The sequence below is a fragment of the Patagioenas fasciata genome, chromosome 5 (assembly GCF_037038585.1).
Source record: "Patagioenas fasciata isolate bPatFas1 chromosome 5, bPatFas1.hap1, whole genome shotgun sequence".
Classification (NCBI taxonomy): domain Eukaryota; kingdom Metazoa; phylum Chordata; class Aves; order Columbiformes; family Columbidae; genus Patagioenas; species Patagioenas fasciata.
Window position 1 is genome coordinate 54,199,935 of NC_092524.1, and position 23,564 is coordinate 54,223,498.

Genomic DNA, 23,564 nt, shown 5'->3' on the forward strand with positions numbered 1-23,564 from the left:
AACATGTACACTATCAATAAATTATATGAACAGATAGAGTGTTTGTTGCTTTTTTTCTCAGATGATGAGTCCATGTGAAACACTCTCGTATTTACTGTTCAAAATCTAAAATTTCAGGACCCAACTAGGATATGTACTTGCATGTTCTTGGTGGAATCTGGATCCTGCTGAACTGAACGACAAGGCCCACATTTTCATCTATCCCAGGGCATATCACCTGGATCCAGCCATTATTTGGGGTGAGTTAAGTGCATGAGTTTGATTCGCAGCTATTCTGAAACACACAATTTGCTCTTTTGCGACTGGAAATGTGTGGTTTACTGAGAGCACAACTTGCTGAACTGAGTCACTCATCCAGAAGTCTCAGAAACAGCCAGTATTTTGGCTGCTCTGTCCCATGGTGTAGTGGTATCCAGCAGGTTCGTACTGGGTGCTGAGTAGAGGGGATGGAAGCAAAGTCCGAAAGCTGCGCAGTACTACTTTCCTTTCCCAGCTATGCAGCCTCTGGAAATGCTGTGAAGAGGAGGAGTAATCCCTCTTACCTTTGATTGCCTATTTCTAGCATCCCTGTAGTCCTCCTCAGGATCTACGATGACTTCTGGTATATGTACATAGTCTCTGGTACAGTCTCTTCTGAGCTGATGAAAAGCTTTCAAATGCAGTTACTGGGGGGAAAAAAAAGGAGCTAAGAGTTATTAGTCTGACGTATTAACATTTTCATTAGGCAAGAATCTTCTCATGAATACTCCTAGTCAGTTTACTATCAAGAGATGCAAGTTAAAATGAAGCTTGACCTTATTTTATTACTGACCTTATAACCTTATAACTTTATTACTTTTATTATTTATTAATATTTATTATTTATTAATATTTGTTATTATTACTGATATTATTACTTATATTAACCTTATATTATTGCTATTAACCACAACACATGCTTTTGGAATCCCTATTGCTGTATAAATCTGTCATTAGTCACCGTGGGTTTTGTGCATCTACAGGTGACTCCTATTGAAGTGAGGAAAGGGGATATCCTGCATTCTTTGACTTTTGTGTAAGGGTTCATTCTCTGGTATATGCTAGACTAACATTTTCTGAGCTGAGAAAAGGAGAAGATTCCTTCTTATACACAGAATTAACTTTGAAAAATCAAAATTTGAATGTGGAAAGTAGCACTTCTTTTAATCCCCTATAGGTATGACATGATGACCCATCATGATCTGTTATGTAATAGGCTCTATAAAAGGCACATAATCTATGGATTAGTGACACAATAGGCATGACAATTCCTATGGGCTCTTACCATATGCCGTGTTATTGGTACAGCTGCTTCCTACTGTATGGAAAGCAGAACTATCATATAATCTGTGCATATGCTGAAAGCTCTTTATTATAGCCAAAGTGCTCATTGTACTTAAGGGCTTCCCCCATAAGCCATTTTTAAACCTTTCTGACTCAGCTGCATAAAAATACAAAAACAGGCTGCAACATGTTGTGGCTTAAGATGGAAAGGGTGAATCAGTCCTAGAAAAGGCAAGAATTCCCCCATTTGTCTTGGATCTATCAAAGAGAACTGGCATTTTGCAGTAATTGGATGTTATTTTGTCATTTAACTTTTGTGTAATTGTTTACTTCCAAAGCCTGATACTAGAACACAGTGTCACATTCCAAACTTGTCAAATCTCTGCCTTAAAAAAAACACCCAGCAAAGCCTGGACAAAATGTTGTTTCAAATTTCTCTTCATTTTTATATTTTAAATATTTTGCAGAAATACTAAACATTTTGCAGAAAAAAAAATACAAGTTTTTTTCATGAAGTTTGGTCAATATCTTTAAGAAAACTCATTTCAAAGCTTCAAGTTCCTAAACTCTACATTCTTAAATTGCAAATAGTGTGAAAGAAAAAAAATAGGTGCTTCTCTCAAATCATGTGAAAGTAGCACCACAATACTGGGGTTTTTGTATTCTGAAATTTTGCCATATTTTCCCTGGGTCTTTTTAATAGTTCTAGTCCTTTTGTTTCTTCTTCCCTAACAAGTCTTTGAAAATGCCAAGTGCTCTCTGAAAACTGATGTTCTGCATTTGCAAAATCTTAGGGTGAGTGTCATGAGGATGGAGCCAGGCTCTTCTTGGTGACAACCAGTGACAGGACCAGGGGCAATGGGTACAGACTGGAACACATGAAGTTCCACTTAAATATGAGAAGAAACTTCTCAGTGAGGGTGTCAGAGCACTGGAACAGGCTGCCCAGTGGGGTTGTGGAGTCTCCTTCCCTGGAGACATTCAAAACCCGCCTGGACACATTCCTGTGTAACCTCATCTGGGTGTTCCTGCTCCGGCAGGGGGATTGGACTGGATGATCTTTCAAAGTCTCTTCCAGTCCCTGACATTCTGTGATTCTGTGATTTGCCTAGGATGGCTGCATATTTGTGTGAACACTGATTTCCCCCACCTGGGCAGGTCCACGCAGATCAGCACACCTCTGCAGTTTTCTGTCTTAGCATACTTATTTTCCAACAAAGCAAATGTAAACTCTTAGTGGGCCTGATCCCTGTTGAATTTCAGTGGAGGGAAATGAAAACCTGGGGTAGAGTTGAATTTATGTGATGCACCTACGAGATTGTTCTTATGCCATTTTGAAGGTGCCCAGGTGGTGAACACATTTAGAGCATTTTATTTTCTGGGACATCTGTGCCCAGAACCAACGGAAGAATTCAGAACTGCAATCTGACAAGCATACGGTGACGGACGAGTGAGTCTTAGCTAACTGGTTTGTCTAAAGAGGGCTAAACTCTGCACTGAGTTCGTTGTCGACTGAAAATGACTACATGAGTTGGGGCAAAGAGCTCCTTGATTTAGCAGAAAAGAGCATTATGAGATACAGTAGCTGAAAATTTTAAACTAGAAAAGTCAAGGCAAACACTCAGGTGTAAATTTAATATCAACAATGAAGCACTAAGACACCTTATGTAGAAGGGTGGTGAATTTTCCATCATGCAGCCTTTCAGTCAAGACTTTTTGATTTTCTAAGACAAATCCTTCTAAAAGCTAGAAGATAAATTTTCAAACGTCAACAGAAGTTACAGACTTAAAAAAACCCTGAGAAAAGTTAGTCTTGTGTTCCACAGGTGTGACTGGATGGTCATAAAGGTCCCTCTGACTCTCCCTAGGTTAGTGCCAGCAGAATCAGCTGTGTCCTACACTGAGGTCTAGTTTCCCTCATGCAAAGGCACTGGCAGCTGCCTGGCATTTCCATTTCCACTGTGGGCTGTATGGCAAAGTCTGCTTGCACTTAGCCAGGAAATTCTTTCTAAAGATAAAAGGGACAAAAAGTTATCTTTGTCTCCCTCTCCATTCCATGCAATTGCTTTTCCCTGCCTCTGGTTCATACTTCTGCCTGTTTTTTTGGATTTTTTTCCATTATATATTCTCCTCACATCAAATATTTCTGGAATGATAGGATTGCCAAATAGGAGTGCCACCAGCGCTGTCTACCACCACATGTCAGTCCCCAGCCTCCACAGCTGGTCTGTATTCAGTTGGGTTTCCAGTATGGCAAACATTACTTGACCACTTAAGTAACTCCCGGTCAAATGCACCCTAAGACTGGAGCTTCACAGCACAGATGGCTATTCATTCACTAGCAGTCTTACAACCTTATCATTAGCTTTTGCTTTAAGTAGGATTTTTTTTTTTTTTGCAAAGCTGTCCTGTGCCAGTGTTAGACATTTCATTTGCTCAGGTCCTGTGTAAATATAAATGTTTCCAAGCTCCATCTGGTTCCAGTTACTCAAGTAATAGAAATACACATGCTTCAGGAATTTGCAGACAGAGACTTACTGCTTTGCTGCCTTATAAAATCCTTTATAAAGTTCACCATGCTCTGTTGCCTCCTAATATACCTGTATCCTGTAAAACAATTTCCCCCAAAACTTACTGAAGTTAGGGAAACAAAGAAGCTGACAGTCTCAGGCTCTTCTTTTCTAATAAGGTTAACCTGCCTTCACTACTAAATATGGCTTTATGACACACACACACACACACACCCTTGACCACCAAAGACTGCCTCTTCCTGAAATCCCCCGTTCATATAAATACAGGAAGTAGAAATAAGAGAGGCTAAAATCAGACCCTCTTGGTAGTTTGCTTTCATTTCAGTGCTTGTTTAGTCCTCTGCCCTCCGATACTACTGCGCCTGAAGCTGGTTTTAAACGTTCTCCCCCTGTCGCCCCTTGAAATATCTTCAGTACAAAACCTGAGGATGTGGAGGTGCTGCTCAGCGATGGAAAGGAATTGCTTTCTTTACCAAGGAACTCTGAAGCCACTGTGAAACAGAAAGTGTCTTAAAGTTTGCTGTAATGATGAAAACATCAGCAGAAGACAAGGGAGACAGGGATGACTCAGGGTAAGTCCTGAATCTAGTGACTGCTCCTGTTTAATAACTGTCGCTTTCCTTTTGCTACCTAACAAAGAGCTCTCAGCTGCATTCGCAAGCTGGCTGCCGAGTTATCAGCTACAAAATCACAATGGTGTGTCATGATTGTATTGTAATTTGCAGTATTTCCTCTGGCTAACATGTTCCAGCTGAAAACAAACTGCAATGCCTTTATTTAGCTTGAATCTTAGATTTTCAAGGAAAAGAAGAATGAATTCCAAGCTGCAGTTTAGGGCTAAAGGACACAATAAGGGAGCTCTGTGCTTTTGGAAATGTGACAAATTTTTCTGGGAGGCTTGCTTTGTTTCTACTGAAATACGGAGAAGTGGATAAGGACTCATCCCTAGGAGCTGATGGTCACTCCAGCTCCAGCATGCTGAGGTACACACCAGCCCTGTCCGCAGCCTCCCCGCAGACTTAGATGCGCTTTCTGTTTGGAAAAGACTGCAGGCTTTCCTTGCCCTTGGCCAACAGACGCTGCACCTTGCAGGATCGAGCCTCCGGAAAACATAGTGGGAGAGAAAGCGGGTTTGGATTGGGAGGACAATCAGCTACTGGGATTCCAGGATCAGGCTGGAATCCGCCCAAGGCTCGGTTGTACCATAAAGCCCATGCTGGAGCTGAGCGTTTCTGTTTCCTGTTGGAGACAATCAGGGGAAAATGACACAGCTGCTGAAATCTTTGGTAACCACTCTTGGAAAAATATATCATACCAGATATCAAGGGTGTTTCTTATCTGTCTGACACACTTAGCCTGTTTCCTACAAATAAAGTTTCCCAGATGTGTCTGTGATGGGTGCGGAAGAAGAATCTGTTTAGGTGGATTTGGGATAGTTGTGTTTTTGGTCACTGAGTATGCTGCAAATCAGTCCCCTTTGATGAAATTGCTGCTGACAGGCTGGTGTGCTGTAGTTTCACCAAACCACTGTTCCCAAATCTGCACATGGAGTGCGGGGGATGGAAGGAGAACCCTGCGCTGCAGCTGTCACTGCTTTTGCCTTGTTCAGTTGTTTACACTAAGTGGAACACTGACACTCTCGTTCCAAGGTACAATTCCTCAGTTCCATTTAATGTTGAACACTGAGGGACAAAGGTCACATAGCCATAAGGAAAAAAATGAAAGAATCCAGTCCCTATAGACTGGCAAGAGGAATTTAGTAGATGTTAATTCAAAGAATTTGCACTTTGCAGATATTCCCTTCATTTGTGATAGTTAAAATGCCAAGTAATGAGAGACTGAAAGATTTATACTGTTTATCTTTTTCTCAGCTTGTCTGAAAGGAGCCACATGCTTGCAAAGATTTGGTTTCAGTTTAGAATTGCGTGAGAAAGTAAATAAGCCATAGATCCTGCATTTGGACTATAAATCAAGTGGTTGCAGGAATGCAGGAATATTGAAGGATAAATGGCCATGTTGCATGTGTTCTTCATAAGTTTATGAGCATCCAAACACTTCAACTGAACAGCCTTTTATTTCATTGACTGATTGTCTTTGTTTTCAATCTATCTTCCACTCATAAAAAGGAACTTCGGTATTTAGAAAAAATTGTTTTAACTCTCTGTTTACATGCCACAATATTGCTGAAGATCCTCAAAATTACATTTCAGCATGCATACCCTGTGGCATACCCATGTTACAGAATTAGAAATGTGTGTAACTGATGTTTAGCTAATTTTCTGTTATGGTCACATTGAATTAGGGACCGATTTCACAAAGTATGTGTATATAAAATCAGTAGCTTTCAAAAGAGATGGTAACATAAGGCAAGCTGCTAATGGAGAATTTGGACCTGATTTTAAAATTCTGTGGACAAAAATTGCATGAGCAATTACTGAGATTGCACCTTCATTCACCATATTCTTCAGGTTATTAACTAAATGGGAAAGCTTACTTACAGAAACTATGACAGTGCAAGTTATCATAGAAGTACTCTAGCAACTTTGAAAGTATCGATGTATCCATGCCTAGTAATGATTGAAAGGTCTATTCTGCATGTAGCAAATGAATAGGTTTGGCTGACTCACACCTTTGAAATGGCAGAAAGACACTGGAGAGAAATCTGCCTCCAGAATTAGTAGCTCCTCAGAAAGGAATGTGGGGAGGAAAGTATCTAGGGGCTGGCTAGAGATCAATCTAATCACATTCTTCCAAAACGGGTTGGGAGAGAAATTTAACCAGTAATTCTGACCCAGAGTCAGGCTAACTCCTAGGAATGTTAATAAGGAGTGAGATCACAAAACATCTGGAGAAATGTAAGCTGATTGAGCCTGGTGACCACGGTTTCATGAAAACATATATACCTTCATTCTGACATCTGGGAAATATATGATGAGGAGAGCAGATGGGAACTGAGACAGAGACATAATATGCAAGTATTAAATAGTCCTTTGGGATAATGGTTGGTTCAGGTAGCTGCGATGGGTTACAGTGGTTCTCATTTCTGGGGCACCAGGCTGCCTAATGAAGTAATGATTGTGCATCTTTTCAGTGAAGTGTCTTTTTGGCACAAAAACCACCATCACAGTTGACAGATTTCATGCAATGTGTGTAGATGTAAAGAGGTCAAGCACTGAAAGAATTTGGAGATGGAACAAGTCTCATAGGTTCACATATTTTAGCTTCGAAAGGTACTGTTTTTATTGCCTAGCCTGATCTGCTATGTAGAACAGACCAGAGAACCGCTCTGGTAAGCAGCCTATCAAACCCATGACTTCTGCTAGATTTGGAGCTTTTAGATTCTTGTTGGCCACAAAACCTTTCTTATCAAATAACTGTTCTGCCCAGGTTATATATCAGTCTCTGCATTGGGGTAAATAAATCTAATAAAAACATTTACAGGTTTGAACGGGAAAAACAATTTTGAAACACTCCTCAAGAGCCATCCTTTGTAAAGGACTTAATCTAAGCGGCTGGAAACAAATCAGTGTTATCAAATCTTTCTGGTGCCTGTCAAGCTCTGGAAAGGGTACGCTCTGCATCCTGGGGGATGGTGCTTTTCGGGAAGGAAATGTCTGTGCTCAAGATGCATTGCACCAAGATCGGGATATCCTGGAAAGATACAAAGAAGGAGGTGCTCTCCAAAGATACCTGAATGTGGTGCATCTAGAGAGGAGACATAGCATCTCTTTAAATGCATTTAGCAGAAAAGCATTTTGACAACCACACTGACTTATCATGTGATCTTTCCAGCGCTTCTCAGTAAGTGAGTACTTGCCAAGCTTAGCGGGTCCTTAGAGCACGTTGTGCAGTGACCGTTGTGACAGCGCAGAAGGCAACTGTTCCTTTGCTAGAGGGTAGACCACACCCTTGTGTAGAGAACTCACCATTCCAGACAGTCTCATACCAGTGTTCACAGGAATGGGGACACGAATGTAAGCAGTATTCTGCTCATCTTCTACAGTTTCACCTAAATATAGTTTTTCACTTCCTGTCCTAAATGGCTACATGCCGCTTTGTGTTGTTGACTTTCAATCCTGGAGGCAGCACAGGCTGAAAAATGTGCAACACATGGGTTCATGCATCTCTGTTGCTCTGTGTGTACAGGTGTGTATGTGTAGAGTAGTGTGTCCTGGAGAGTAGCTGTGAGGGTTGCTTGACACAAACTTGGGTCAGCTCCATCCCTTATTAAACCATGTGTACATAGTCCAGATATCTCAGAGATTATCTATTTTATAGCATTTTTCCAAATGATAGTAGGACTATATTTTAACTCATACATTGGTAAATACAGGCCTGTGAGACTCAGAAGGATCTCGAAAACAACATGGAAAATAGACATCAAAGCCAATACCTAAAATCAATCCATTAAAAAAGAAGCTGCAGCAAGATTCACTTCCCAGAGTTTTAAATGCTTGCGAGCTTGGATTGCTAAAGAGAACAGAAACTGAAGTGTCTTGGTGAAACCAGGACGAAATATTGTCCATTGCAGATCTTTAGCCATTATAATTTTGGAAGGGAGGAAGATTTTTTCCATTTGGGATTAGAAAGAAATAGTTCTGTGGAAGGGAAATTAGAAAGAAAAGGCAGCTGTTTGGAATGCGTGACCGAATTCTAGTGCAGATGGATCTGTGAGTAGAGGGTAGGTGTGTTCATCAAAAGCCCTGTGATGTCCCAGAGGACTATCACATTTTCCCAACTGTATCACAAAGGTATTCCCCCTGTGTAGGGAAGGGTGTGTGTATGTTTTTGACTGTTTAGGTTGCCTTTTGTGATGAAACACAAATGAATAACAATTAATGTAGGTATTGAAGAAGTTATTATGAGATTTAGAATTTGAAAGAATGAGGGGAAAGCTCATTTATCACCTGTTCTCTAGAGGACCAAGGAGAGTTTATAATCCCCCTTGCCACATTATCATCAGTACAAAGTGGTTCTACAGTCAAAGGGGCTGAGATGTGCTGGGATGGACCCAGTTTTGGCAGCCTTGGTGTTCAGTGCAACAACTGGATCATAGATCGCTGTGCTGATCTGGGCCCTTACATGAAATGGACTTCTGAGGAATTAATGCAGGAATAGTTACTAACCTAACATGTCTGATATTTCTTTTTTTAAAGGCATAATATTCTGCACGTTTGAAGCATTCGTATTACCAAAGAATATTTCAGATTTATCTTTCTGAATAGTATGGATCAAAACTGAGAAGACAAGAATGGAAGAAGACTGTTTCACTATGGAAGGGTAGCTTTAAGAAGGCCTTCAAGAATGAGTGGAAGCAGTTAACACAAAGTCGTGCTAAAAAGGCAATTAAGTAGCAATTCTCGGATCTAAGAGTAGGCACTGGCCTAAGCATGGTCTGCAGTTCAACCTGTGCCATAGATTACTTCCCAGCCCTGGTTTGAGATTAATTTTTTCTGTGGTGTTGGGCAGCTATTTCACCATGAGTAACTGAAGTGGAATCTCCAGGGTAAATCCTCATCTAGAGCCCGATAGGAGCTAGACTATGTCACCCAATTGTCTTAAATTCAGTTTCTGTCCACCTCCCACTCCCCAGACACATGCAGCCTCCACAGCTGGCTCTAGTCCCTACAGAGTCATTTTTCTAGTAACCACGTACAATATCCCACCTGTCTCCTCTTCCAGCTTCTTCATCCGTGGGGTTCTGATGGGTTGGCAGTTCACGCTGGAGATGGCCCCCAAGGCAGTGGGGTTGGGCATGGATCCGTCCTCAAGGACGTTGCAGCCGCATCCATTTGTCACAGCTGCACACTGGATTGCCAAACCAGTTTGAGGTAAGGGCCCTCTCCAGCAATGAACATGCCCTTATCCTTAGGGAGGATTGGGGATGCTATCGCAATATAGATCAGTAAATTAGTAGACCACCAAGTAAATGGCGCTCATTTTCAAAAACCATCCAAAAAGTCAAGGCCTCGTGCTTGTTGATCTTACCCTCCCTGTGCCACTGTTGTCATAGATATGAATAATAACTGAGTAGCAGCACTACAAGCGCCAGAACAAAAGAAGAATTGATTAACTGAAGATTGTTAGGAGTTTTTAGGGTGGCAAAGGCAAGATGATACTGATGTTTAGAAGGGAAGAGCTTGAAAACCACTGTTCTGTTCAGAGAAGATACGTACATCAGTTTCTCACTCTTGCAAGATCTATAGCAGACATTCTGCTGGTCAAGTAATTATGGCTATTTTAGGACAAATAATTTGCTCCTAAGGAGCATTTAATTTGAGGATTAAGAGATCAAAATCCTGGCAGTCTTTTGCTTCCCTGGTAACATTTCTGCAGACATTTTGGAGGGTTGTATGTGGACAGGTAAGGCACTTTTTTACCACTGTGAATGTTTGTTGATCATTATGTCTGAGCTGGGGGGGTGGGGTAGAGTGCTTGTTAGGCATTTTATAATGCTTAAAAACCTTCAAACATTAATACTCTAATGCCATTCCAACCTGTCTGCCTGTATGAGAAAATGTCTTTCTTAAAATCTGAGGACAGGTGGTATATCAAGAGATTTAATTAAGGTGCTTTCTTCTTCTGAATTTGCAGAATGAGCAGAGGCCCTTACAGCCCTGGTGGGCATGGCCTGGGTTACTGACTACGTTATCAGAGCTGTAGGACTTGTTCAAGACTAGGTCAGTTTACTAGACATAATAGCCATGGGCCACAGGGAACACAGTATGGCACTTGCACAGTGAAATAAATAGGGGCTGCCCATGAATTTGAAGAGCAAATTACTTCAGATATACATTACAGAGTCCTGTTGTGCATGCACACCACTTGAATGAGGGTGTGCAGCTCTTCTAGGAGAGACAGCCAGCCATGGAGTGCTCTGAAATCCATGGATTACAAGGGCAGGAAACATCTACACTGCAAAGTGGGAGGTGTAAGGGTGCCGGGCACAGCCAGGCTCTGGCACTGATCTAGCTGCACAAGGAGAAGCGGTGGTGAGAAGACAGCTGAACAGCCAGGCCAAAAAGGGTGCACAGCATCTGCAGGGGTGAAAACCTGTCTGTCAAACCAGGGCTATACACCCCTGCCAGAGAAGGCAGCCTGTGGTGGGCAGGTAGAGATGCACTGTCCTTGTGTGATGGTTGTACACCAATCTGCTGTGCAGGGGTGTGGGGCTGTTCTACAAGGTTGCTTGTGTGTATCTTGTATTTTCTCCAAAGACCCTGGGCACCCCACTCTCCCTTCACCACTCTGGCATCCACCATCTGCTCTTACAGTGTAGGAAGACAGATCACCCCCATCCTCCCCCTGATGGAGGGAATCCCTAAAACACAAATATGCACATGGCTGAGTTGGAGCCACGTGCTGGTGTCAGTCTGGAGTTATTTTCTGGAGCTGGAGAGGGAATGGGTTCAGAGTCCAGGCTGTCAGGTCCTTGCTTCTCAGAGCAGCAGGGCAAGCTTTCAGCCAGAGATTTGTAGCTGTGAAGGTTGAGGGGTGGGGGCTGTGAAAGTACGATAAAACAGCACTGCAAAGCAGCTGTGGTCAAGCATGCAGTGCTATTTAAGCAGTGCAAATACAAAAAAAAAAAAAAAGCTACAAGCATCACCCAATATGGTAATTATTGTAGCTGCAAGCCTTTCCTCTGTCTGTTTTGTACCTCTCTGAGCTATCTAAAGTAATTTTACCCACCTCCACAAATGAGATCCTTGTGTCAATATACCCTGCTGGAGTGGGAATGTTATGGCAATGCTTCTCTTAAGATTTCAGTTGCGAGAGGTTTGGAGTACTTAGCTTCTCTTCGCCTGCACCCAAAATAGTATAAATCTTTTTGCAAGTGAAGATGATTACTTGAGCAGCAATGATTAGCAGATGTGAGCATTGCATAGCTGGTTACGCTTGTCACACTTTCCTAAATAGATATTCTGTTATATGCACACGAGCCAAGGAGTGCTAGGGAACACAGCTCTTTTCAAATAGATGAATATATACATGCATATCACAGTGTGCCTTTCCCAGACTTTCCATCACCTTTCTGCTAAACGGGGAATATATTTATGTCTGAGTAAAGGATTTCTGCTTTCTGCATTACTGGTACCTTCAAAACGGACAAAGCTTTTTCACTAATCCTAATTACACTGTATGTTTAATATAAAGCTCTTGTAAGTATGAGAGGACCTCTGGGTGTTTCATGAATATTAAGCCTCCCAACAACTAGTTGAAGGCAGGTCTCTACCACTGCCACTGTAGGAAGGGAAACTGAGGCACAAGTTCATGGAGCTGATTTGATTCTAGTCACTTACTTTGTAGCTCAATCCCCTGGATCCTCGTTAAGCAAACCCTGGCCTTGCCTGAGACTGTCCTTTAGGTTTGGGGTGAGACCATGAACAGACTCCAGTTCTCAGAAAGCTTTTTCGTTCTGGTGGATGAGTTCCCTGCTGGATTACGCAGCTCGGGCAGCTTCCTCAGTGTTTACACAGCCTGTACAGCTGAAGCAAGAGAAACAGCAAAAGTGATGTGTTGGGAGTGTGTGCCAATGGGGCTGGGGACCTGCCCTTTCTGCAGTATCTGCCATTGCCCTGGGTTAGGAGGAGCATGAAGCCATGCCCTGAGCTGTTCTCTGAGGCAGGGCTGCAATTCTGGCCCAGATAATGGTGCTGCTGGGGCTGCTGGTGTTTGCTCTAGGTGACTCGTTGGCATTTGTGGATCAACACTGTTCCTGGTAGGGTTGACAGACCTGTCCTGTCCACTGTTTGAAATTATCTCCTGACCATGTTAATTATTACTTTTGCTTTGTTTTTGCAAGGTTATTGATTCATTAGGGAATTTCAATGCTGCATTGAAATAAATGGAATACATACAACTTTTTGGATGCTGAGGAAACCTTGCCAAATGTAGGGAATCCACACAGCTCAGGTACACTGCTCCTGTGGCCCTCTGGAGGAAGCCAGAATTTTGAAGCCTCTGTCTAGTAAAAGCAGCTGTTGGTCACAACTGGAAGCAGCTGCAGCCCCTTGTGAACTGGATTAAATTATGTGCTGGCTTGGGAAAATTCTCCAAGGAAACAGAGACCAAAAAATAGCAGAATCTGAAGACTGACAACTCTGCTGGCTACCTGCAACACTGTTCTGCAAATTGCTAGCAGACTTCTAGGCAAAAGAAGGTTGTCCCATGTATTTGGCTAAAAGACAGCTTGGGACCTGGCCCAACCTTTCATCTTGCCTGCCAAGAACTTTTCTCTCCTCTCCTTTTTTCCCCCCTTGAATTCTCTCCAAGGAATTTGTCACTCCTGATACCCCACACAAAAACAGAAACCAGGCAAAGCTCAGAGCTTCTCCTGCTGAATCAGCAGACAGGAAAGAGCTTGGCTTTGGATGACTTTCATAGAATCATACAATGGTTTGGGTTGGAATGGATGTTAAAGATCATCAAGTTCCAACCCCCCGGCCGTGGCTAGGAACACCTTCCACTAGACCAGGTTGCTCAAAGCCCAGTCCAACCTGGCCCTGAACACTTCCAGGGATGGGGCAGCCACAGTTTCTCTGGGCAGCCTGTGCCAGCGCCTCACCACCTTCATGGGAAAGAATTTCTTCCTTATATCTAATCTAATACTGCTAAAATGAGTCTATGTCCTTCTTACATTATGCTGGGTGCTCCAGAGCTGGATGCAGTACTCCAAGTGGGGTCTCACAAGAGCAGATTGGCATGGGAGAGTCACCTCCCTTGACCAGCTGGCCACACTTCTTTTGATGCAGCCCAGGATACGATTGGCCTTCTGGGCTGCAAGCACACATTGCCAAGTCACACTGAGCTTCTCATCAACAAACACCTTCCAGTCCTTCTCCTCAGGGCTGCTCTCAATCGTTTTTTCACCCAGCCTCTATTGTGCTTGGGATTGCCCCAACCCATGTGCAGGACCTTGAACTTGTTCTTCCCTTTCTGTTGAGAGGACAAATACGTAACACAGGATGTTTTGATATAATTCTGTGCTAAACTTCCATTCTAATGCTTTCTAAGGATTAGAAGTTAGTTAGTTTTAGACTAGAGATCATTGGTGACCTTTCCAGCCAAAAGGTAAAGTGTTTGTGTTACGCTTCCAGCAGAACGGGGTCCTCTGGGCTGAGGAACCATGGTAGAGATTGCCTGAGGGACACTGTGAAGAGCCGCCTGCAATAGGGATGCATGGCAGGTAGGGGTTAGTCCCTTGGACTGGCATTCTGACAACTCCCTTTGCTATTAGAATTAGCTGTCTAGGTCTAGCCTGGATTCACCCTGCCTAACTTTAGGTGCCTAATTGTTGTGTCCTGTTTAGGAACCCCTGCACCCATGAGGTCTCTGGTCTTACTGGAGAAGAAGCAGCTCCAGGGAGTAATTCAGGGTGATTGGTGCCAGTGGACTGAATCAAAGTCAAATATTTGTTCATGCCTCACCGAGCTGATCAGGGAGCCAGGCCAGAGAGCTATGTCTAGCACAAACCTTCTTCTACCCTCTTGCCCCCCGAGTCAGATTGCTCCGGGGTCAGACAAGCAATGGCAGCCTGGAGGTGGGCGTGTGTGCAGCACTGATTTTTTGCGGAGGACATGGCCAAGGCAGCAGTGTTATGGGTTGTCATAAACTGCTGTGAACCCACAGCCTTCAGCTCATGGTTTATTTGCATTGTATCCCTGGTGACCAAGTGACCATAAACACTGTTAAGTGAACAAGCTTGAGGTTCCAGCAATGGTTTAGTTGGCACTGCGGGAGCTGACAGACTTGCCTCACTGCTTGGCAGGTTCTGTAGTCACATGCTGAGCTCACAGCCACAGCAGGGACATTTCAAGAGTTTCTGACACTGTTCCTCTAACCTTTGGCCCCAGGCTGTTCCACCAACACAGGATGATGAGGGCCATGCCCACTCACAGGGCAGGTTGCTCAATTTAGCCCAGCAAACTAGAGCACCTCTCTCATATCCTTGTGACAGGGGACCATGTCCTTTCACCACCTTTCCATATCGCTGACATACCTCAACAAGCCTTTTTCTTCTTCTGCTCCTTCCCCAAGGGAGGCAGATCTCTAACCTTTCCTCAGTGAGAACACAGACAGGGATCCTATCAGATCATAAAGCAAGAAATAAACACATTTCTCCAATGCCTAATTAAAATTAAATGTGAGGAGTGTGAAATTGCTAGAGTAAGACTTAAAGATGACAGAAAAAGAGTAAGTTCACAGATTTAGATATTGATTTATTTTTTTTTTTTACGAACAGCACCATGTATTGAAGTACATTCATGCTGACATTGAAAGAAAATCTTACCCAAAATATGAGTATTCGTATGTAAGTCTTCAGATCAGTGACTGAATGACTGGTTTGAAGACCCTTTGTGTGGTGTTTTAACAAGAGGTGGTCCCTCTGAAGTCCTGTGCTCTGCTCCTTGAGATACTACAGGGCAAAAGTTCAGTGGATTTATTTCGCCTGGCAAAATGGCCATTTCTGGTTGCCAATCATGACTGAGTTAAGCATTTGCAGGTATTTCTTAGAAGAGGGGAAGACTGCTCAGCTTTATGCAAGCCTGTGTGGTTAGTGCCTTGTACCTTGTGTGTCTCATATGTCTATGCTAAATTCACTCACAAGGTGAAGCAACCCTACAATATATTCTTAATAAAGTTTGAATTTGGGAATTTCTCCCTCCCTTTGATTTTCCATTTCCCTTTCCCCTCTTTGTTAAGTGAGTACAATACAGAAAAGCATTCCCCGGCTTTTCATTCCTGTCTTCCTTCCTGGCCAGATGAGCTGGGAAAGGGCAAAACCTCTGCCGATAGCCCTGGCCCTGCAGTCAAAACGGGAGTGCTCTGGGCTCCCAACACTTGAGGTGTTCTCCAGAGGCGCAGAACAAGCCCAAGTAGTCTTCTGGCCAGCTGGGGGCTCTGCTGGACCCCTGTACACGCCGACACCAGGGGCTGAGGAAGGGCTGGGACTTCCTTATGTTCTCGCAGCTTAGGAAATTGCTTCTCTTCTTCCCGACGTTTGTGTCTGGTTCCTGCGCCTCACAAGCCTTTCCAGAGAAGTCAAAGTAGAATTATCTAGCAAACGCTTTCGCAGCTTTTTCTTCAGGAAAATGTGCTTTCTTTGGCTCCTCTGACCTTGCCAGAAATGAATCCTGGCTGGGTCCATGTTTCAGACACTCTCTTCTTTGCAGTGAAAGGGCTTTGCAGAAGTATAAAATATCCTGCATTGCCTGCACACACACACACAGCTTTAGTTTTGCTGATATGCTAAAATTCCTAAGAGAATAATTTGGGTTTGAAACAGGCAAAGGGCAAATGACCTGAAAATCTCTGATTATGAACACGGGGGAGAAGGGCTTATCTTCAACACAGCAACTGTCTGTTGTTAGCAAGGGAGTAGGCTAATAAAACTTGCAAAGTGGTTTTGACTTGCAAAAGTATGTTTTGACTGAGTAAAAAGAGAAACGCAGTTGATAAGATGTGTTGAGATGAATTGTTGAACACAAAATATACATGTACAAGGTTACATAAAGATAGCAGTATAGTTTATGAAGTGAAGGCAAGCCATGTTACACCAATAGGATATAGTAGCCCCAGTCCACTGTGGAGCCACAGGCAGCAATTGCCATCTACATTAACTTCTGCATTAATTAACTTCTAAAGGAAACAGCTAGACTGAAGAATAAAGGGGCTTTGAACGAAGGCCTCTTCTTTCAGGGAATTTTTTACGTTTGGTTTTTTATCTTGTTTCTGTCCATGTCATGACTGTGAGTGTGAGACTGTTTTTCAGTAGAGCTGGCCTGGGTACTAGAGGTAATGTGAATTAGCTTGTGTTCTGTTTGGGTTTTTTATGCATATGCAATTCTATATAATATACGTACCTTTGTTTATGTGAATGGGGGAACAGAGCTAAGAAACATAGGAAACACAGTAAAGCTAGCAACTTAATTAACATTTAGCTGCATCTCTCTGCTCCTTGAGACCATTCCTGCCTGAAAGACTCTTGAGAGGGTCAAAGAAGAGGCTTTGGCAGGTGTAGTGCTGCTGCTTCACTGTAGGCACTTAGCTTGGCTAATTTAGGAGGAAAAACAGCTCTTCTAGAGGAGCTGAGAGCTGGTCCCTAACACCTGAGGTGTGCACCCCTGCAACGGGAGCTCTCTCTGAGCAACCGGAGCAGAAACCCAAGCAGGTAGCGGAGCTGCTGCGGTTGGGTGGCTTACGGCAAGCACTGCAAGCACTCCCTCCTTCTGCCCTCCTGAGCAGCTCGGCCCTGCTGCTTAAGTCATGAGAGAACCTTCATTAGTCTTATCACTGGGTTTGCACTCTGATGAGTGACAGTGGTTACATGTCCCTCCCAACATCAGTAGCTCTCATCCAGCGAGTCTTCTTCAGAGCTGACCTGACTCCTGACCTTTGAATGGGGACAAGATTCTGCTCAGTTCAAAATCCAGGTAAGCTGAGGTGATGTCCTTTGACTGCATGATGGCAGTATGAGGAAAAATATATTTGTTAGCTTTAAACCTGTTAACGGCAGCAGTCAGGGCACCACAGCTAAACAGTCGGTGTCATACGTGAGCAGAGAATTGTCAGTGGCCACTTACTACTTAGTAGGTCGACACATGAATTAGCGTTCTTCCACCTGCAGAAGTGGCCCTTACACCCTTCCCGCCAAGGAGTGTAATAGCACTTGCTCATTTTTGTGATCTCTTCTGTTGGTGTCTGTGACTGGGGAGATGAGGGCTCAGTGAGCCGGTGAGTGATTTAGGGGCAGATGGGCTGTCCCACACCTGATCCCTCTGTGCCCATTAGTGGAGCTCCCAGGCCAGGTGATGATTTATTCCACTTATACATGGCAAACATGTGCAGGCAGCGTCCAGCTGGGGAGAGGTGTGTGCCTGCAATCAGTGTGTGGCAGCCCCTGTCAGCCTTCACAGCAGTGGGCAGTTTGGAAATCCCTGGCAAGTTACAGAAAAGCTCACCGAAGTGAGCCTTCAATTGCAGGGTGCAAAACTTCACTGCTGAAACTGAGGCTACCTGTAACAGAAAGTGGAGTAGGTGGGGAACAAAGAGGTTTGCTGAGCTATGAGGTATCAGAAGACCCTTGGTTTGCCTTACCTTTTGGCAGTTGGAACAGCTGCCACCTTGGCTATTAAGCATGGTGCTTTCCAGGCTGAACAGAAAGGCCTGGACATACAAAGCACCAAGTGTAGAGCAAAGACCAAACAGATGAAGGGTGGACACAAAAGTAGAGTGGGAACAAGGAGAGCAGTGAGCAAGAGGAAGTGCTCTGCCAACCGCACGTTGTCCGCAGACCACAGTTTGAGAAGCACAGCTTCCTGAGCTATGTTTGTCACCAAGGTGGGCCAGTAACACAAACATTCTGCAAAGTAGGAAGGACTACAGAACAGGCAAGCCTGCCTCATGGGACACACCGAGCCTGTCCTGTCACTTCCATTCTCCAGTTTTACTGTACATCTGAAAACCTTACACTGCAGGAAGCTCCCATGGCTTGCTTAACACCCTACACCTTTTCCCTTTTCACCTATCGGACAACAAGAAACTTGTTTTTTATTTTGGCTAAAGCACAGCAATCAGCTGGGTGTGATCTCTGAAGACCTCAAGAATTTTCTTCTCTTTCTGATTTTTGGGTTTTTCATTGTGATTTTTGCTGTTTGGTTGTTTGATTAGTGTCAGATCTCTTGGCTCTATTATGAAAAAGCATTTAGTAAAGCCTGAATTTTCTGTGAGGCAGTGTTGACATTTGGTACACAAAGTTAGCTGTTGTGCTATAGCTATGGGTTCTTCCATGTGTCACTTTGCTGCCTACCCATCTTCCTCATACTCCGTGTATGATGCCTCAATGACTCAAGAAGTTTACAGAGCTCTCCCTGTAGTGAGGCTGGGTGCAGTGCCTGAGTTTCACCACCTGTTGGAAGAAATAAATGAGAATCCAGCAAGGTGACCCAAGCCAGGTCCAGAAAGTAAATGAATCCTTCTCCTCCATCTTGGTTTAGTTTGATCTCAGCTGATTGAGGGAGCAAAGGTAGGCTGGTTTATGAGAATAATGATAAGGCATCGAGAAATGACCACATCTACGGTGGAAGCAAAATGAAGCTTGATGTCCTCTAGCTGGGGCACCACGTAACTTCCCTCCTAGTGAACGGAAAGTAAGAGTACATGAATTCCCATGTGTCTGGACAAAGATTTTTAATGAGTCCGTCTAATCAGAAGTGATATCAAACCAAGGAAAGCACAGCAAATGTCTAACTGATGAAACCTCATTTCACTTCTTTTGTTGCTACTCATGTAAGTCTGATGAGTCCTTCTCTGGTGTGCTGGGTTCAGAACTTCATGCTCTTCGCAGCGTAAATCAAAGAATCACTATCACTAGTGGGCATGGAGCCCTGCAACCAAGTCCAACCAGGCTGGTTGTGAAATGGGATGTAAAATAGGGCTATGAGTTTTCTGTCAGTCTTTTAATCTCAGCATCATCATCTGACCCACCTCCATGAAGTCCTTTGCTCCTAGCTCACTCTTTTAACCACAGAAATTACCAGCATTGTCCATCTACTTCCACCGGAACTGGTATGTCAGCTTCAGGAGCTTCTATCTTTTCCTCCTGCTTCATGTGCTCCTTGTAAACTGTGTTGCTGTGCTTGAAGGGTTTGCGCATGTGAGCTTCAGACACAAACTGGCTTGTCTTGAATAGTATCCCTTCAGCTACCAGCTGGCTTTGGTGCAAAAAGTTGCTTTTCACCTTGAGCATGGAGTTTATGGTCAATTGTCCATCTTTCTCCCTCAGTAGCAAGCCAGCTGACACATATGTTAAGACCTGTGATGCCTTCTCTGCTATAAACATAAATATACCAGCATATCCTTTTAATTGAGAACAGCATAGAAAAACCTTGTTCTTGCTTTCTCTTGACATCTTCTAATATTCAGGGGCAGAAATAAAAGGAATAAAACATAATAAAAACATAGTTCTTAATTCTTATACCTGGTCTATTTAAACAAAGCATTTGCTTTCTGATTTAAGATTCAGATTTAATATCACCTGATGCATCTTCTTAGATCTGGTCTTGTGATGGGCAGAAGCTACAAATGTGCAGGAGTGAAGAATTCATCTGACAGTCCCTGCTGTTAGATGAACACACAATTCCTGTGTGTCTCAGCTGCCTCAGGCTAATTCAGAGTGACCATGTCTATATAGTCAGCCAGGAAGCCCTCAGTGTCAGCAAGTTTGTGGCAAAATTTCTGAAGTCCCATGCAAAGGTCTGCCCAGGCCTGCACCTGCATTAAATTCAGTGAATTATATCCCCTTGTGGTTCTGATGATTTCTGGGAATATTCAGCTTCCAAGTGTGACTCTTCATTTCTAAAGCAATGAGTCATGGTGGTGCCATTACTTCAGTGTAGAGTCACTATGCAATAATTCAAATCACCATTGCCATTATTATTACTTCCAACAAACAACCTGATACCTTCTACCGAACTGGGGCAGGTGTGTGAATATAATCACTGTACAATTAATTAACGTGTGTTGCCAGTCAATATGCAACACACAGTTCCCTGTATCCCGACTGGGTTCAATTTAGCAAAGCGGCTGCAGGATTTAAAAGTACTTTGCAGTAAGAACTCAATAAAAAAATTATAAGCAGGCAGATGTAGGGCCAGCTTTTCAGCTTTGCATCACACCTTACAAAAATGAACACCTGCCTGTATCAGTCAAAGAGTTTTGCAGGACTGTGGGAGAAAGGGCAGAGGGTTGTATATTATTTCTGAAGACTATGAGCTTAGAAATCATCTGGTGCATGAATTCTGAGTGAGCAAAATAGCAAAGGCTGGCTGCTCACCGCAGTGACCCCGCAAATCCCTTCAACTGGCAGCACAACAAGAGCCCAGGAGCTGCCTGGGCTCCCTCCTCTCTGTGCGGCTACAGAGCTACGGCGGAGCCAGATTAAATTGCTGGATTAAGCACTCTCATAGCCCAGCATCTGGATCTTTGTGACAGCTGTGCCCAGGAAAGAAGTCAAGCATCAGTGCCATAACTGCGTCAACTGATGTGTCATGGGTCATGGCATTATAGCTGGAAAAGGTCTGTTAGGTCATTCACTCCCATTTCTTAGCCAGCACAGGATTTGACTCAACAAAGTGTTTGCTACTGCTCTAAACATGGCATTTTAAGAGATTTGGGAAATGCAATCCTCTTCCCCTTCTTTTGGGAACTTATCCATCATCTGTTATGACATGCCACCAGCAAGCGTCTAGCCTAACATCTCCCTGTTTTAATATGATCCCATTAATGACCCTTCTTGCCTTTTAATCAAAGCTTCCCCTTTTGCTGAGCTGCCCTTTCCTCCTCTGTACAGGTACAATAGCCTGATTGATTCATTCTGGGATGGGGTGGCTGCTGAGGGGAGGATACCCCACACCAGGGCTCTCATTGCTGAGGGCCCCCAAAAGGCAGGATTCCTGTTCTGCCAAAAAGCCTCATCCACTGCCGTTCATCATCTGCACTGAAAGACCCCACACTCTCAAATTGTGAGATGTTTCCATTAAGAAAAATATTTTCAGACTCCTTTTTATCTTGTATATCTAAGTTTGGAATGATTTTCTGTTTTTCATCCATTCTCCAAAACTTAGATGATGGGCTCTACGTGCAGCCACATGCGTTGAAAGGTCAGTTCTGTTCCTTTTCCTTACCTGTCTGTTGTTCCTGTCACCAAACCCACATTGCTGCTCTGAGCAGGGCTCTGTCCAGGCAAGGTACCTGTCGGTGGGAGCAGACGGCTGGGTGCCACTGCTTGTGTCAAGCCTGGGATGCTCCATGGGGAACGCTATGTCAGTGTCACTCCATGTCTGGTGCTCACCAAGTCCAAGCTGCTTTCTATTACTTCCTTGTCTTTGCTGATGTCCCTCATTTCCCTCCAGACAATGGGATTCCTAAGCATCAGTGCTTTGCTGACCCTTTTCTTTTCACCTTACATAACTAATGGGTAACAAATTTCAGCATCGCTGGAGCCCTTGCAACGCATGTCACCTTCTGTTGCCGCAGCAAGACATTATCAGCATTGGTCTCCTTTTGGTCTAGGTGTCACACGTCATCGGTAAGATCAGGCACATGACTGTGGACTAATTTGGGGAGTAGCTTTTGATAACAGTGTTACAGAACATTTCATTATAAATCACCTTTCTTTTCCTTCATCTCATTACTTCTTTCCCATTACTGAGTGTGAATGTCACCATCCAACACATCTTCCTTTTACATGGTTATGAGGCATTTCTTTTGGTTTCTGCTGTAAAGAAGGAAACTGAGAGATGAATCACTGTTTTACTCTATATGTTCAGATACTGATTAAAATCATATACTGTTGCATCTGAAAAAATTTCTTCACCTGTATGGCAAGCTGGGCTTTTATCACAATTGAATAGAGAGCATTCCATTTATTTCTATTTTATTTTTTTTAAGCACAGTTCTCTCATTCTTACTGTATTGGCTATGATGTCAAAAATTGATTTGTTAAAATCAAGATTTTGTGGACTAATACCCTGAATCAGCAAGTGGGATTGCAGAGGAACATGTATTTTCTAAGGAAGATCTCTCTATAGGGTTGTAAAAGAAAAAAGCTACTAAAAATAAAAATCCCACTGTTGGTTTTGGGATTTGAAAGGCTATTTTTATAAAAACTAATTTTTGGGGCACACATGCTGTGTTAGGTTAGCCCTTTGAAGGGACTCTCTTTTAGTAGTTTAAGACTGACCTTATTTGAAATGTGCTACTTTGCGATCTGTATCTTTAAAAATAAAACTAAAAGGAAAAAGTCATTAAATATCATTATATCAAAAGTGAGAGTCCTCCTCTTTTCACCTGTGACATCGAAGCAGCAAAACCGGTGCAGAAAAACATTTTTTGTCTTTGTTCTCCTACATTTTCTTTGCTTCTAAAATCAATTAATCAAACAAATGACGATCCTGTATCCATGAGTCTACAGCCTTATCCAATAGAGCTTTTACAACCAGACTGGTAAAAATGACAAATGTGGCAGGAAAAAAAGAGGGAAATCGAGTCTTCATTTTCTCCTGTCTAAAGGTCTCTCTGGTGTTTCTCCACATTTCCTGTGCCTTCCCATTCCCCTCCGTCAGTGCAAGGAAAGGGTTTGCTATGTCTGCATCCTTTGGGTCTTGTCCTGCAGAACTTCCGTCATACTGAGCAACCTAGGGCTGACTGCAGGGCTGCACCCTGGATTATTCTCCTGCTGCAGATCAGCCTTTGGGAATCAGCAAAGATACCTCTTCTGTAGTGGATAACTTGCTGCTGAACGTATCCTAACACATCCTCCTCCTGCACTCCATGAGTGGCAATGGAGGGGGAGGATTTCCCCCTCCCCATGAGCAGGGCTGGAATAGCATCCACCTCTGCAGCCACCAGCACCAGCCCAATCTTGTCATTGGAGACAGGGAATGCTCAATGTTATTTTTAAACAGTGAGATGTCCTGGTCTACCTTTTTGCAGAGTACTTAAGCTGGGTGCAGAGGGTGGCTGCCAAAAAGCGAGAGCAGCTGACGGTGCCTCTGACCACTGCTGGCAGGCTTCCTACAAGCAGCCCTGGGCATGGGGTGAGATCCCACACCAGTGCCCCCCCAGCTCCTGCCTGATGGGAGAAGTGCTGGCAGCGGCATGGACACAGGGGAGCTGCAGGCTGCCTGGCCCCTGCACACCTCAGATGGACACTGTGGTTTGGTGTGTGCA

At 43.6% G+C, this 23,564-nt stretch overlaps 1 protein-coding gene across 2 annotated transcripts in view; it reads left to right on the forward strand.

The window, feature by feature from the left end:
• The first annotated feature begins 3,938 nt into the window (after positions 1–3,938).
• Positions 3,939–23,564, forward strand: part of RIN3 (Ras and Rab interactor 3) — a 69,690-nt gene continuing 50,064 nt past the window's right edge. Inside the window, exon 1 of one of the 2 annotated variants that reach the window (XM_071809571.1) lies at positions 3,939–4,405. In XM_071809571.1, the coding sequence (XP_071665672.1) occupies positions 4,359–4,405 (47 nt within the window). In that variant the 5' untranslated portion in view covers positions 3,939–4,358. The remainder of the gene's footprint in view (positions 4,406–23,564) is intronic. The other variant, XM_065840195.2, reaches the window with a different exon arrangement.